Here is a 13506-nt window from a genome sequence, read left to right on the forward strand (position 1 = left end):
GCCTTCTTCACGAAATGACAAAACGAGATATTGGATGTCTTGGAATGAATTGTGTCAATAGGTCTAATTGAAGAATTTGAATGAATTCTGACTATGTTGTTTCCCACCGGTCACTATTGTGACCGAGTATAAAACCTAATATTTCACTAACTTAACCAACATAAAATCAAAAAAGGCATAATGTTTGAGTGTTAGGGAGGTCTAAGGAGTAAAATGCATGTACTCAAGTTGCAAGAAAAAATTTGGGATTAAACGGGTTAAGACTAATCGTGTGTAAATCATATTTAATGAATTATGTAAGTGATTTTCTTTATTTTTATATTACGTTATTTGAGGTGTCAGAGTCTAATCCCTGGTTTTGAATCACCTGTGATCAATTTGAATCTCATGAGTCTTTGTGTATGTTGAAATATATATAAATGTTGAATTAATTGTACAGAATGCTTTAACAAAATTAAAGAAATAAAACATTTAAGACTTTCTGCATGTTATTTTTGCAGGTTTTCTGTCTGTGTGAGAATGAATCTATTTCAGTTCAGCTCTCAACAAGGACAGTAGACATTATGGAACATAAAATATTGGAAAATGCTTATTAAAATGTGGTACTGAGGTCGCGTTAACAGAAAAATGTCCATCTATTATGGAAATAATATTTTTTTTTTTAATTACTTTTTTTTATTATAATTTACTGACGGAATTTCTTTAGCAGTGATTTTGACATTAAACTGAGGCTTGTAACTTTTTAACTGTAATTCTCACCCCTGTCCACGTGGTGGCGAGTGCGCTCTTGCTGACTATCAAGTTATTAATGGTCAACGAATGGCTTTTCTGTGTTACCTGACATTGTTTACAAGCTGTTTTATTGACGTCTTTCTGTTTCACACTGATTGAGCGATTACATGAGAGACATGATATGGATTTCGGTAAGTTGGACTGTATATTTCAACATATTTCTTTCATGTTCATTCATGTTTATTTCGTTCTGTAACGTAGAGGAAGTAATTGATCGCATTCACTTGCACTCTGCTTCGCTCGAAGCGCCACATCAAAAAAAACTATATTTATTGCTAGAATTTTGTGATAAAATAGACATATTGCGATTTATTGGACAAACATTCATGATGACACCTGAAAAGTGACGCAGTCTCTGTTCAACTTTCTCTTCATCAATAAATAAATGCATAATAGCCTAATGTCCTGTAAGTTCGTGAACAAAAACGGAGCCTATTAAATGGCTTATTATCATTATGTGAAAATTAAAATGACAGGTAGGCTAATAATAGATTATAATTTTTATGACCTTGTCTGTCAAAATGACCAGTCACGTGTCAAAGCAATGGCGGAGAATAAATTGATTAAAGCATATCAAATGCAGTAAAAAAAAAAAGAAAAAACGAAGAAGAAAAAAAGGATGGAAAACAGCCTGAAATTGTTTATGATATATTTAAAGCTTTATATATATTCAATTAATGTCGGTTTATATTCCAATATGTGAGCCATCAAATCAATGATGTTGATTCCAAAACCTCTATGGTAATATTTGATAACTGAGAGCGTCTGCATGTAATCTGATCAAGACAGATTATGAACAGGCCATTTATAATCAGTCTGAACCGCGGTCTGAACAAACACAGATCTCTCTGTCTGTCTGGTGATAAGAGCAGGATTTATCGGGACCTTTAAAACTCTCACATGAAGGAAATCAATCACAACGCAACCTCAGCAGGGATCATTTCTTTACGCAAGACATTTAACATGGCAGTGTGAGATCAAAAACAATCTCTCAATATGCGTAAACATCTTTTTCTGATCAAGGGTTCTCTCATACGTCAGTCCGAAGGCCAATGTCAGGCACCAATCCTGGTAATTAATAGATTAAAATGGATTATACTTAGTGACCAAGCCAAAAACATCCTGGGATTTGATTGCACCTCCTTGAGGAATACCAGGTCGTGTCATACATTAAATTATGTTTTAGCTAGAAACATACCGGTATGTAACTTAATTAGATACCCCAACAGAATAAAAATAGATTATCTCAGAAAAAGTCCTTGACTGTAGAAATCCTGTCTGAGATAAATATAAGGAAGGATAAACACACAAAAATGATGACCATAGGAATCCAGGTGAATATTACTTAACCACTCTTTATTTTATATATAATAAAATACTTACTATAAAAACTGTAAGTTATTCACAGTACGAAAGGGTTTTATAAACATGTTAGTGCTTAATCTTAAAAAAAATGTGTATTTGATATAATTAAACATTTGTCATAAAATACATTATATCCACAGTATGCAAAGCTTCAATAAACATTCCCGCAAGATATTTATAAACCTCTGTTAGATTAGGCCTACTAAATATCTCAAAAAAAATAATGATAATCTGGAAACACTGAAAACAGTGATCATGGCACAGCATTTGGTCAGTTCTGTGCTAAACGGGTCAAAGATGTGCAAAGTTGTTCATTCTGTCAGTCTGTCTGCAGACACAGTGAATCTGTCATTAGACGACAGCAGATTCAGCGCCACACACATGAATACAATAGTTTTTGCCATTGTTATTGTCCCATTCAGTGGCACCGAGCGCCGCCGGTAAGTAAGACACGCAGAACTCGATGCGTTCGCGCGCGTCAATCCGTTCAGGAACGCTGATGTTAAACTCAAACACGTCAGTTCCAGGTTCCCCGTAACTCTGATCCAGGTACGCACACGGGACGTCCAGGTAACTGCTCCACGTATCGAAAGTAATCCGGATGTGTACGGCTTTCTCGAAGCAGACGTTCTTGACGCGCACGGTTCCCAGAATGCAGCGTTTGGTGACGTCACAGCTCTCCAACAGCACCATGTGATCCTGAAGCCTCGTTCTGAACGCCTGGAAATCTCTGCAGGGCTGTTCGAACCCAAGACTCAACCCTGAAGTCTTATTAGCTGACTCTGAGGAGCAGATCAACTTCTTAAGTCGTGGTATTTTCAGCGGTTGGCGGTTCGGTTTGTCCTCTTTCTCGGAGAACAAGCGCACTGTGATGAGCGAAAGCCCTTTGGCGTCCGCGAACGCGACGCGTTTCTCCGTGCGGCGGCCGCTCTTGATCAGGGGTGTTGTGGGAGTGTGTGTGAACTCAAACACCGGCGGATGGGAGATGCAGGGTCGCAGGGGTTTGGGAGATGTCCCCGTGAGAAGATGGTTGATGTGTGGAGAGCCTCTGCACCTGAAGCCCACGTCCACAGACCTCATGGAGACAGGCGGGCCAAACCGAGAAATCACACTGGAGACGGGAAAAAATGGGATAAAATGATTAGGTAACACTTTATTTTACGGTTTCCTTGTTACATATTAGGGGTGGTTAATCTGTCTGATTTCCCGATTCGATTCGATTACGATTATTGAAGTCCCGATTCGATTACAGTCGATTTTCGATTATTAACGATTCTCGATTAGCGATTATTGATTTTCCATTTCACAACAGTAAACGAAAATCCACTACAAAGTGTTTGCAGTATTAAAAAAAGTCAGCTGCTGAATTACTTAACTCTTTTATTGAGTAACAACAACTCAAAGCACTTTCTGTGTCGTGTAGTTATAACTTCAGAATTATTTGTATGTAGCTTATGTTCTGTAGAACACAGAAATGAATACATCACATTGTGTTGTGACTCATCAAGTTGAACTAAACAATAACAAATAAATGAAAGGCTTATTTCCTTTAGGAAGTAGATAAGAACCAACATACTGTAGAAATTGGACAATTTTCTTCTTGAAAGACAAGGTGTTGTAGCAAGCAACGCTCGTTAGGCCGGAGACACACTGGCTGTTTTTTTTCTTCTTCATGTAATCACATTGTTAAGACCATAAGAAACAAATGAAAAAAAGAGATATTTTATTCATATGTTATGCTATGACCTCTGTAGTGAACACCAGGACTCGATTGTTTAAAAAATAAAAATGAAATAAATTTGTATATAGGCAAAAATAATGGCAATATTTGAAAATCGATAATTATTATTATTATTTGTTTAAATTACATTGATATCTGAATTTATATCAAAACCTAGACTTTCAAACATCAAAATGTAATTTATTAATATGTATTCGTGTACAAAATGACATATAAACATCGTTTCCTATTCTATTTTGCCTGGAAACGCTTCCAACACGCTTGCGTGTCGCGTGAAAAATAGGCGTCGGTTCTATTTCTAGCATGCACGCGTTTTCCGCGCGGCTCATGCAGGCAGTGTGCAAGCTCTAACCTGTTAACATGGGAGCCGAAATAAAAACGGACACACCACGCAGCTGAGACGCTCACGCCACGCAGCCAGTGTGTCTCCGGCACACCTGCTCTCACTCGCTCTGGCTGCCGTTACACGCGCTTGCTACTGGAACTGGGCGCGTTCGTGACGTTCAACTTCCGGTATAACATTTTTTACAAAATAAAATAATGAAATTTTTTTTTTTTTATATAATAAAAAATCGATTTTTGAAAATGTAATAATCGATTCATACTCGTCCATAACATAATCGCGATTAATCAATAATCGATTTTTTTCACCACCCCTATTACATATGTTACATTTACTGTACTTACCATAGTAATAATATCAGTAAATTATGGATAATTACATGCAACTAAATCCTAATCCTACCCTAACCCTATAGTAAGTACATGTAGTTGCTTAATATTACTCAGTAGTACCTTAATATATAATTACACTGTAACAATGACACCTTAAAATAAAGTGTAACCAATGATTATTTGCAGGATTCGCTTTACTTTATAATCAAGGCTTGACAAACTTTTTTTGCAGTCGCTGTGACTAGTGGCTTTCCACTCAGCATTTTCACTGGCCACAATTTTGACATCGATACCATGGGGAAAAACTGCCATATAGATCTTTTTAATATTATCTCATAATTTGTTAGCAGGAATATTAGGCTGCTGTCACTTTAAGAACCGATGCACGGATCCATTACACTGTTACACATGCGTTTCTTTCTCAACTGTTTACTTTCACTTAAAACATGACTGTTTTTACGTGAATACTCGTCAAGATCTGCATTTTGACATTATTTTGTGTGTATTTGACTGTTTAAGAGAAATAAGCAGCGAAAAAGAACTAAATGTAGTAGTGAGAAACAAATTTATGTGACGCACTTTGGGTGTTTGTGCAAAAAATCTGCGGGAATGAGTAATATTATGCTGAATACGCCCAATCCAACGCTGAAACACAAGCTCTGAAACACCAGCAATATTCATCCGGAGCAAAATAATCGAGTGAGTGAGGAGAGGCGGGTTTGTGTGTCACTCGCTGTCGGAGAGAGCTCCACTGTACAACATGTGGTTAAGATGGAAAAATATTCAGTTTTGTCAACTCTGTCAGGTTTTATGTCTGACTGTTATGTCTGGGTTTTTTTTGCATATGGGAAATTATTCTAAGGTTGATTCATGACTTTATTTACATACTGTATATATTTGGCCTGATTTACATGCCATGTATACATAACATCTTTACATCTACTGTGCGTGTGCGCACACACACACACACTCTCTCTCTCACTCACACCTGTTTGTAAGGACATTAACTGGAAGGATCTAGAATTTAATTTAATATTAGTTAATCTAGTTGTCTTGTCAATGAGTTGTTTGAAAAAACATTTGCGAATACTTAAATCTGTTGTAACCTCAGTAAGACCTTTGTCAACACCAGATGAAGGTTCCTGTTAATATTGAAAGAAATATTTTATTATTTTTTCAGTTTATTGTGTTAAAAATATTAAAACATCAACTGAACTACATGATATTTATTTCTTATTTACCTAAGATCATTGGTTATATATGCTTAATATTAAAAAGGAGGGTAGAGAATTAAGGAATTATGAACTGGATTGTTAATATAATAGTGCGAAAAACTAAATGTAGAGAATATATTTTTATCACTTAGCTCTATTACTGAACACAAATAGTACATAATTAAAGACTTTACACTGTTTTTGGATGGATCAAATAAATAGCTAAAATAGCATGCTTTTTAATGCGTCTGAGTCGACAAATTAAGTTTATGAAGTAAGTAAATGTACATTTTTAGAAAAAAACATTATCATAACCTGTTCCCTTACATGGTTCATTAGCTGAGACCGTTGTTTAGCTACTAATATATCAACTTATAATAATGTATTAAATAAAAAACTAACATCTTAAACATATTTTATCCCTTATCCCAAAAATCAGTTGTTTTGCACTCACAAACAGTAATTTCAAGTTGAAGTTGAGAAAAATATTGACCACAGAAATTCCCATGATTTTTTTGTGACCAATTTTATTACTTTCCATTACTTGGTCAGTCCTGGAACAATCTGATTTTTATTTTATTTTTTTAATTCCCCAATATTTCTAGGTTTTCAAGGACTGGGATCCCTGGGTTTACTATTTTGCCTTAATCAAACAATAAACTTACTTTGCACAAGTCATCTTCAGCATATAATCGTGAAATCCTCCTTCACAATTCCTTTTCCCCCACAGTGTCCACACACCTTAAACTGAGCCGATGCTGTAAAAACATACATGCAAGTGGTTTTAAAGCAAGTTAGTAAAATAATAATTGTCCAGTGCATATTTTACCCAACTTTCTAAAACAAAGTAAAAAAAAAAACTCTTACTGTGCTTTTATTTTGATCATTGCATTATCCGCTGAAATCCTTAAAAAATATGATCTTTTGTGTTGTTTATTTATTTTATTTTTGTAATAAAGGACACGTTTGTGATGTCTCTGACTACCTCGGTTGAGCTTCAGGAAGCGTTATGAGAAATCTTGCGTCACTTCATCTTTTATAGACGCTTGATCCCTCCTCCAAACTCAAGCCAATGAGCTTTACACAGGACAGGACTTAACCAGCTATTTATGACCTGATCTGTGGGCTAAAGAGTACAGGAGACTAAATCCTATGCCAAACTTGACGAGTATCAGAGACGTGAATTTATGAAAAAAATATTTATATGAATGCACTGTATAAGGAAAATCACACATTATATCTACAATACACTACATGCAATATACCAAAATATTTGTTGTATACAATAAAATAGTACAAATAAGCTAGAACAAAGCAATGTGGAACATGGAGATGCCATTTCAAGAAATTGTGGATTATTTAATTTTTTGTTTAAGTGGATGGATTACTATATAACAAGTTAGTTATTTATTTACAAAAAAAAGGGCTTTGTGCATAAGAAATGCATTAATATGCATGCATGGCTCATTTACTTGACAAAATGAGTGGCAGTTGTGCCATTCTCAATGCTTCCAACAAATCTGGAAAGACAGTCATGATATTTCTATTCAATGCCATTTATGTAAGAGTGAAATTAACATAATTATGCCTTTGGACAATGAGCAAAAGCATGGAAACTCCTCGGGGCCATTTAGGCATAAAGCAAACCAGCGAGCGTGATGTTTAACCTCATTAGGCTTTCATTCTTCATGCTTGAGCTTCTTTACAAAGAGAGGCAGAGCAATAAGAGAGAATCACCATCAGCATATCAGACCTGTCGTTCCGCACGTATACAGGAATCACTGTGGTTTGAGCCTTTGCCAATCAATGCCTCGAATACAGAAACGCCAATCTGACTCACTGACTGTTTGCCTCTGACAAATTTGGTAATGATAAGCAGTGTAAATGACTAAGGATTAAAAACACACCCATATATGCTTGATTAACTTTAAAATCAATGAGCATTTCCAGCCTATAGCAAATTCCACTGCAGTGTGAAGAGTGTTTTAAGGGTGTTTTCACATTTGGCAGGTTCGGTTGGATTAAAACGAACTCTAGTGCGATTGCTCTGTTCACACATTTAGTTTGGTTGGTTCATTTGGTATGGACCAAAAAAAAAAACATTTAGTCCTGACCCGCTTAGCGTTCACATTGGCAATTTAACACCGGATTCGTTCACAACCTCGTCTGCTTTTATTACGTATATATTTTGTGACGAAACTATGCATTCTGTCCTTTTTAGGTTCGCATCTTGTGACATCATGTCCTGTTTTTGGTTCGTTTACATGTGTTTGGACCGTGTTGTGTTCATATTTCATTATTTTGAACGGTTTGGAAGCGGATCGAGACTCATCTTTAGTTCACTAGTGTGAACTAAGAGACTTAATTTTCTTTAGACTTTCAGAGACTTTAAGTCAATAGGGCCAAAAGTATAAATAGAAAATATAGAAATATTAGAAAACCTAAATATACATTCATCAAATGTTTAGCGTATCCCATCATGCATCATGTTTAGGAACTCGCATGGCCTGAAATCACAAGATGCTGAGGGAAACATTCCACTGGTAAATTATTTAGATATTACATACAATTTGCTAGTGAAACACAAAGTGTTGCCCATTTTATTGATCCAAAGATGTGAATGTATATTTTGTACAACATTTGCAACTGCTTTTTATTGTTAAATTAGAAAAACAACACCACAATTAGCCTACTAAATCTGTTAGCTACATAGGGACTACTGAACAGACATTTATGAGTTTATTTTAAAATGCAAAGCATTGAAAATCAAAATAAAGCTCAGTGAACACACTTTTACAACACTATAAGTGTCACGTAAAGTAAGTGCTCTGAGGGTTGAGGATCCAAACGCAGTCTTTATTATAGGGGTAATCCTGAATCATAGTACAAAAACAGGCTGAGGGTCAAGAGTAAGACCAAGGCAAGCAGTAGCCTGGGTTTCCCCATACTGCCTTACCGCAGCGCGATTCAATTCACGCTGAAAGGCAGTCTGGATACCATGGCCAGATTTTTCGCCTCATTTAGGGAACCAATCACAGAACGGGGAGGGAGCAGCAAGACGATGACGCGTCTATGCGACACACCGAAGCAGTTTGTTTATACCTATGGATCAAACATGGCAGTAGACGCGAAGTTACCTTTCGATGCAGCCTTACGGCCGTTTCACATATAGGTTTCACACCGCAAGCGTGAGCGGCATTTGAGCAGCGCGTCAGCGTAACTACATCGTCACTGCAGCTGCAGACGCGCGAGAGTATTCACACTGGAAGCGTTTGTACAGTGTCACAGCAGCGGCTCCAAAGCTACATATCGTTAGCCTCATAGCATAATTGCTTAAGTCATTTTGTGTTTTTTCTTGTTTTCCAAAGACATTGAAATATGACTTCGGCATTATATATAAGCGAGCAATTCTTTACAAAAACAACTATACATTTGTTTTTAGAAGTTGGTCATTTTATAACATTGATAGTCTTGAAAGTTTGTAATGGGAGGTGTACAACATTCGCATATAAGTTAAATGTAATACAACAAAACAACCCAGAAAATGGCTCCAATCTATTAGTTTCAGTCATACTTTCGATGTTTACAAGACCGCAACTCCGCGGATAAAAAACAAAACACACAAATAAACCACACACTCGGGTTTGATTTGGGTTGTGCTAGCCTGTAGCTGTCTGTGTGTTAACGTTACATGAACTAAAAGAACGTTTATATATAATATTTTCTGGCTAGTTTACTTCAGTTTTTTTTATTTATATAATACACAACTTTCACCCAAACTGAATAATTAAAAACAAGTTTTTACCGGGTAAATCTTCTATAAATATTTTAGAGTCTTTATTTTCTTTTATTTGCCTACTCAAGTTCTTGTTAAAACTCACTAGACATGCTAATTCTGTGCATTTTGGGCAATTTTTGTGTGAAATCACATTTATTTTTGTCCATCAAAAGTGTGCTTTCACTTTAATTTAGCGTGAGCAATGCAGCAAAAAACAGATTCGAAACCCCCGCTTCACCGCTGCTCACGCGCCGCTCCTGCTCGACGCTCACGCGCTGCTCCCGGTGTGAATGCACTCATTGCTTAACATGCACGCCGAAAAAATACGCGCCGCTCACGCATGCGGTGTGAAACGGCCGTTAGATACACGCCATCGTGTAGGCTACACATAAATCTCTGACCCATCAGCCATCGTCGTCTCCCTCGCTATGCTCCCTCGTCTAATTTCTGTCGCTCTACATACGTCATCTGGTATAATCGAAACGATTGGCTATGAGCTACGTACAGGCGCATTTGATAGACATTCTTAGCACCCAATAAACGGCTCTGGGCATTCGTAAACCACGCCTCAAATACGAGAAAATGAACATGTGGTTCCCAGACCCAATTCTCAACGAGATTGGGTCTGGCGTTAGCCAGGCTAGGCAAGCAGTACAAAACAGGGTAATTCAAAGAAACCAGTCAAAAGGTCCAAACCATGAGACGGGGAAACCAGAGAGCGAGTGCTCAGAGATGCAGTGTGGCCACATACAAGACTTAGCAATGAATGACAGAGAACATAGGACTCGTATAGGCAAAGCCTAACAAGCTAATGAAGCTCAGCTGAAAACAATTAGGCCCAATCAGTCTGGGAAATGGGTTCTGGGAAATGTAGTTTGTGATAGACGACAATGGACTAGGGCGGACTGCTCTCTGATGGATATCCAGCTGGCATTCGTGACAATATATGTGTGTCCCATCGGGTAATCAAAAGTGATCACACTTGAAATTGCATACTTCCCTACTATATAGTAGGTGAAAAACAGTATAAAAGTATGTCTAAATTCACAGTACTCATAAAAGTGTTGGTGAAAAGTACCCGGATGATCTACTATTTTTGGCAAGATTCTGAAGTGTGTATATGATGGACACTTTACTATCCCATGAGGCCCCGGGAGAGGTTTTGTGAATGATAGTGAAGCGACGCTGGTAGGTCACGTGATAATGACTACATGCCGAACGTAGTATGTCCAGATTACATTCATACTATATAGAACATACTTTTTTAGTGGTCCTTAAGTAATTCATTATTCAAAATAAGTACCTACTCAAGAGAGAATGCGATTTGGGACGCAGCCGCAGTCTTCACACACACTTGAACACTATACAGGAAATACGTTATGTAAGTAGACAAGTGTTCAAATGCAAAGACATAAACATATGTCATGAACATATTTTAAAAGCCTTCCTGATATAAATTATATACATTTCATTTACTATAGTAATTAACACTGAGACAGTAATTTGTGCAAAAAGCACTAATGACTTGTTTAAGACTTGAAGCTTAAACTCGAGGTCTTGCAACTTGACTTGGACTTGCCTGTCTTGACTCGAGACTTGACTTGGGACTTGTCTGTCTTGACTTGGGACTTGACTTGGGACTTGTCTGTCTTGACTTGGGACTTGACTTGGGACTTGTCTGTCTTGACTTGGGACTTATCTGTCTTGACTTGGGACTTGTCTGTCTTGTCTGTCTTGACTTGGGACTTGACTTGGGACTTATCTGTCTTGACTTGGGACTTGACTTGGGACTTGTCTGTCTTGACTTGGGACTTGACTTGGGACTTATCTGTCTTGACTTGACTTGGGACTTGTCTGTCTTGACTTGGGACTTGACTTGGGACTTATCTGTCTTGACTTGGGACTTGACTTGGGACTTGTCTGTCTTGACTTGGGACTTGTCTGTCTTGACTTGGGACTTGTCTGTCTTGACTTGGGACTTGACTTGGGACTTGTCTGTCTTGACTTGGGACTTGTCTGTCTTGACTTGGGACTTGTCTGTCTTGACTTGGGACTTGACTTGGGACTTGTCTGTCTTGACTTGGGACTTGACTTGGGACTTGAGTTGAAACTTGACTTGGGACTTGACTTGGGACTTGACTTGGGACTTGTCTGTCTTGACTTGGGACTTGACTTGGGACTTGTCTGTCTTGACTTGGGACTTGACTTGGGACTTTAATGTAAAGACTCGAGACTTACTTGTGACTTGCAAAACAATGACTTGGTCCCACCTCTGCAAGTTTATCATGCCATGTTGTAATTACCATAATTAAGAGATGGCAACCCGTGCCGTTCTATCTAGAGCTGTACACGTCCTCAGACTCGGATTTATGCGTTTCAATGGCAACACCATCAACGCCGAAATGAATCTGCAGCAGTCAGGTGGTACAGGTCAGTGCTCTTTAAGTTGTTTTCATTCATTTTTATTGTAATGTTATGTGCTTTGAGACATGAGTTAGTTTAACGCCGTCTCTTGTAATGCGTTGCAGACTCTGCTGTCCGCGTTCATGTTTTGAAGGAGGCGTGGCTTTAAAGGGAGGGTGGGATCTTATGCTTTCAAAACTAGCTTGCTAGTTTAACATCGCTGAATTAATTAAAAAGTCATAAAAAGCCATGTTGCTGTGTAAAATCACATTGACATTATCAAACTTGGGGGTATTTTGTGAAGAAAGCCTCAAACTGAAAACATTACAGAGTTAAAATGAGATATGACTCTGGATGTGAAATGTCTGACTTGTTTTTTTAGGATGAAAATGCATAATGATGACAGCTCTCGAATCCGGCAGAAACACACTGCTGTGCAGATCTTTGAAACGACTTCAAGCGGATCCGTGGGTGTCTGTCAGAGAAAGACAAAACACCCAAGATCAGTGTTTCCAAACCTCTTTTGTCTCAAAACCATCAGTGAGAATCAAGAAGCCCTTCATCAACACCAAACCGGAAATGTGTTCATATGAACTCACACTGGATATCATTTAGCATCATCAACACTAATAACAGTCACTTTTGAACTGAAACAGACTTCCTCTCAAACTGAGGCACAGAATCTCATTTTATTCAGTTTGATAGGCAAAATCCAAATCTTTCCGTGTACTGTATACCCTCAGGTTGGGAATATTTTTTCATATCTGAAGCAATGTTTTTTAAATGCCCGAGGTTGCCTCATGACTTCATGCAACTTTACAGATGTCTTGTTTGTTTCCTGACAATTGGTGGATGTGTGGACTTCCTGTGCCTCATAACATTAGACTTCACTATTCATTCCAGTATATTTGCACAATGCATTAGCCAATAGCTGGATTGTGACCTAGTTTTGTGGAAACAGATTAACAGTTCTCTATGGTTTATGCCAGTACTGATGATGGACAGTGTGGGTTCCTGTCGCTTAAAGGAAGGCAGTGTGAAATCGGAAGCTGTGGCAGATGCTAATGAGTTAACGTTGACAGTTTTCAAAAATCCCCACTTTACCAAGAAGTTTATTTATTGACGTCAGTGAAGCCTGGGTGTGGTAAAGTAGTGATAAAAGAACAACAGCAATTCTCATCAATTTCTAATTAAATGACATTTAACGTGATAGAAAAATGAAAAGTCTTTCCAAACCTATATGACTTTATTTCTTCTTCAGAACATAAAAGATATTTTGTGTTTTCAGTGTTTTTTTGTTTGTTTGTTTTTGTCTGTACAAATCAATTAGGTCCAATGTTGTTTTGGACCCCATTGGCTTTTAATGTTTAGACAAAAACGGTTCAAATTGATTAGGTGTTCAAATACGTACAACTGAAACCCTATTGTAATTGTTAAAATTTCCAAGGATCAGCATTCTCCCCTAAAAGGGATCGGTCAGACCAAACCATAAGTCGTAGAGACTTGAAACTTTGAGGGATGGTAGTACCCAGCCCAAC

General features: G+C 37.6%; 1 protein-coding gene across 1 annotated transcript; it reads right to left on the reverse strand.

Moving 5' to 3' along the window:
• Positions 1 to 2121: 2121 nt before the first annotated feature.
• Positions 2122 to 6804, reverse strand: ppp1r3c2b (protein phosphatase 1 regulatory subunit 3C2, duplicate b). The gene is made up of 3 exons (XM_056246915.1): positions 6655 to 6804; positions 6453 to 6545; positions 2122 to 3268 (listed from the first exon to the last, which is right to left on the reverse strand). The coding sequence occupies exons 2-3, from the start codon at positions 6473 to 6475 to the stop codon at positions 2509 to 2511; spliced, it is 783 nt and encodes a 260-aa protein (XP_056102890.1). The 5' UTR covers positions 6476 to 6545; positions 6655 to 6804; the 3' UTR covers positions 2122 to 2508.
• Positions 6805 to 13506: the final 6702 nt, after the last annotated feature.

The sequence above is a fragment of the Rhinichthys klamathensis genome, unplaced genomic scaffold (genome assembly GCF_029890125.1).
Source record: "Rhinichthys klamathensis goyatoka isolate OS25496 unplaced genomic scaffold, OSU_Roscu_1.1 h1tg000040l_1, whole genome shotgun sequence".
NCBI lineage: Eukaryota > Metazoa > Chordata > Actinopteri > Cypriniformes > Leuciscidae > Rhinichthys > Rhinichthys klamathensis.

Coding starts and splice junctions, on each gene's coding strand:
- ppp1r3c2b (XM_056246915.1), bottom strand. CDS start 6,475: ATGCTGAAGATGACTTGTGCAAA. Junction 3,269..6,452: donor CTGAAGATGACTTGTGCAAA/GTAAGTTTATTG, acceptor TCCCGTCTCCAG/TGTGATTTCTCGGTTTGGCC.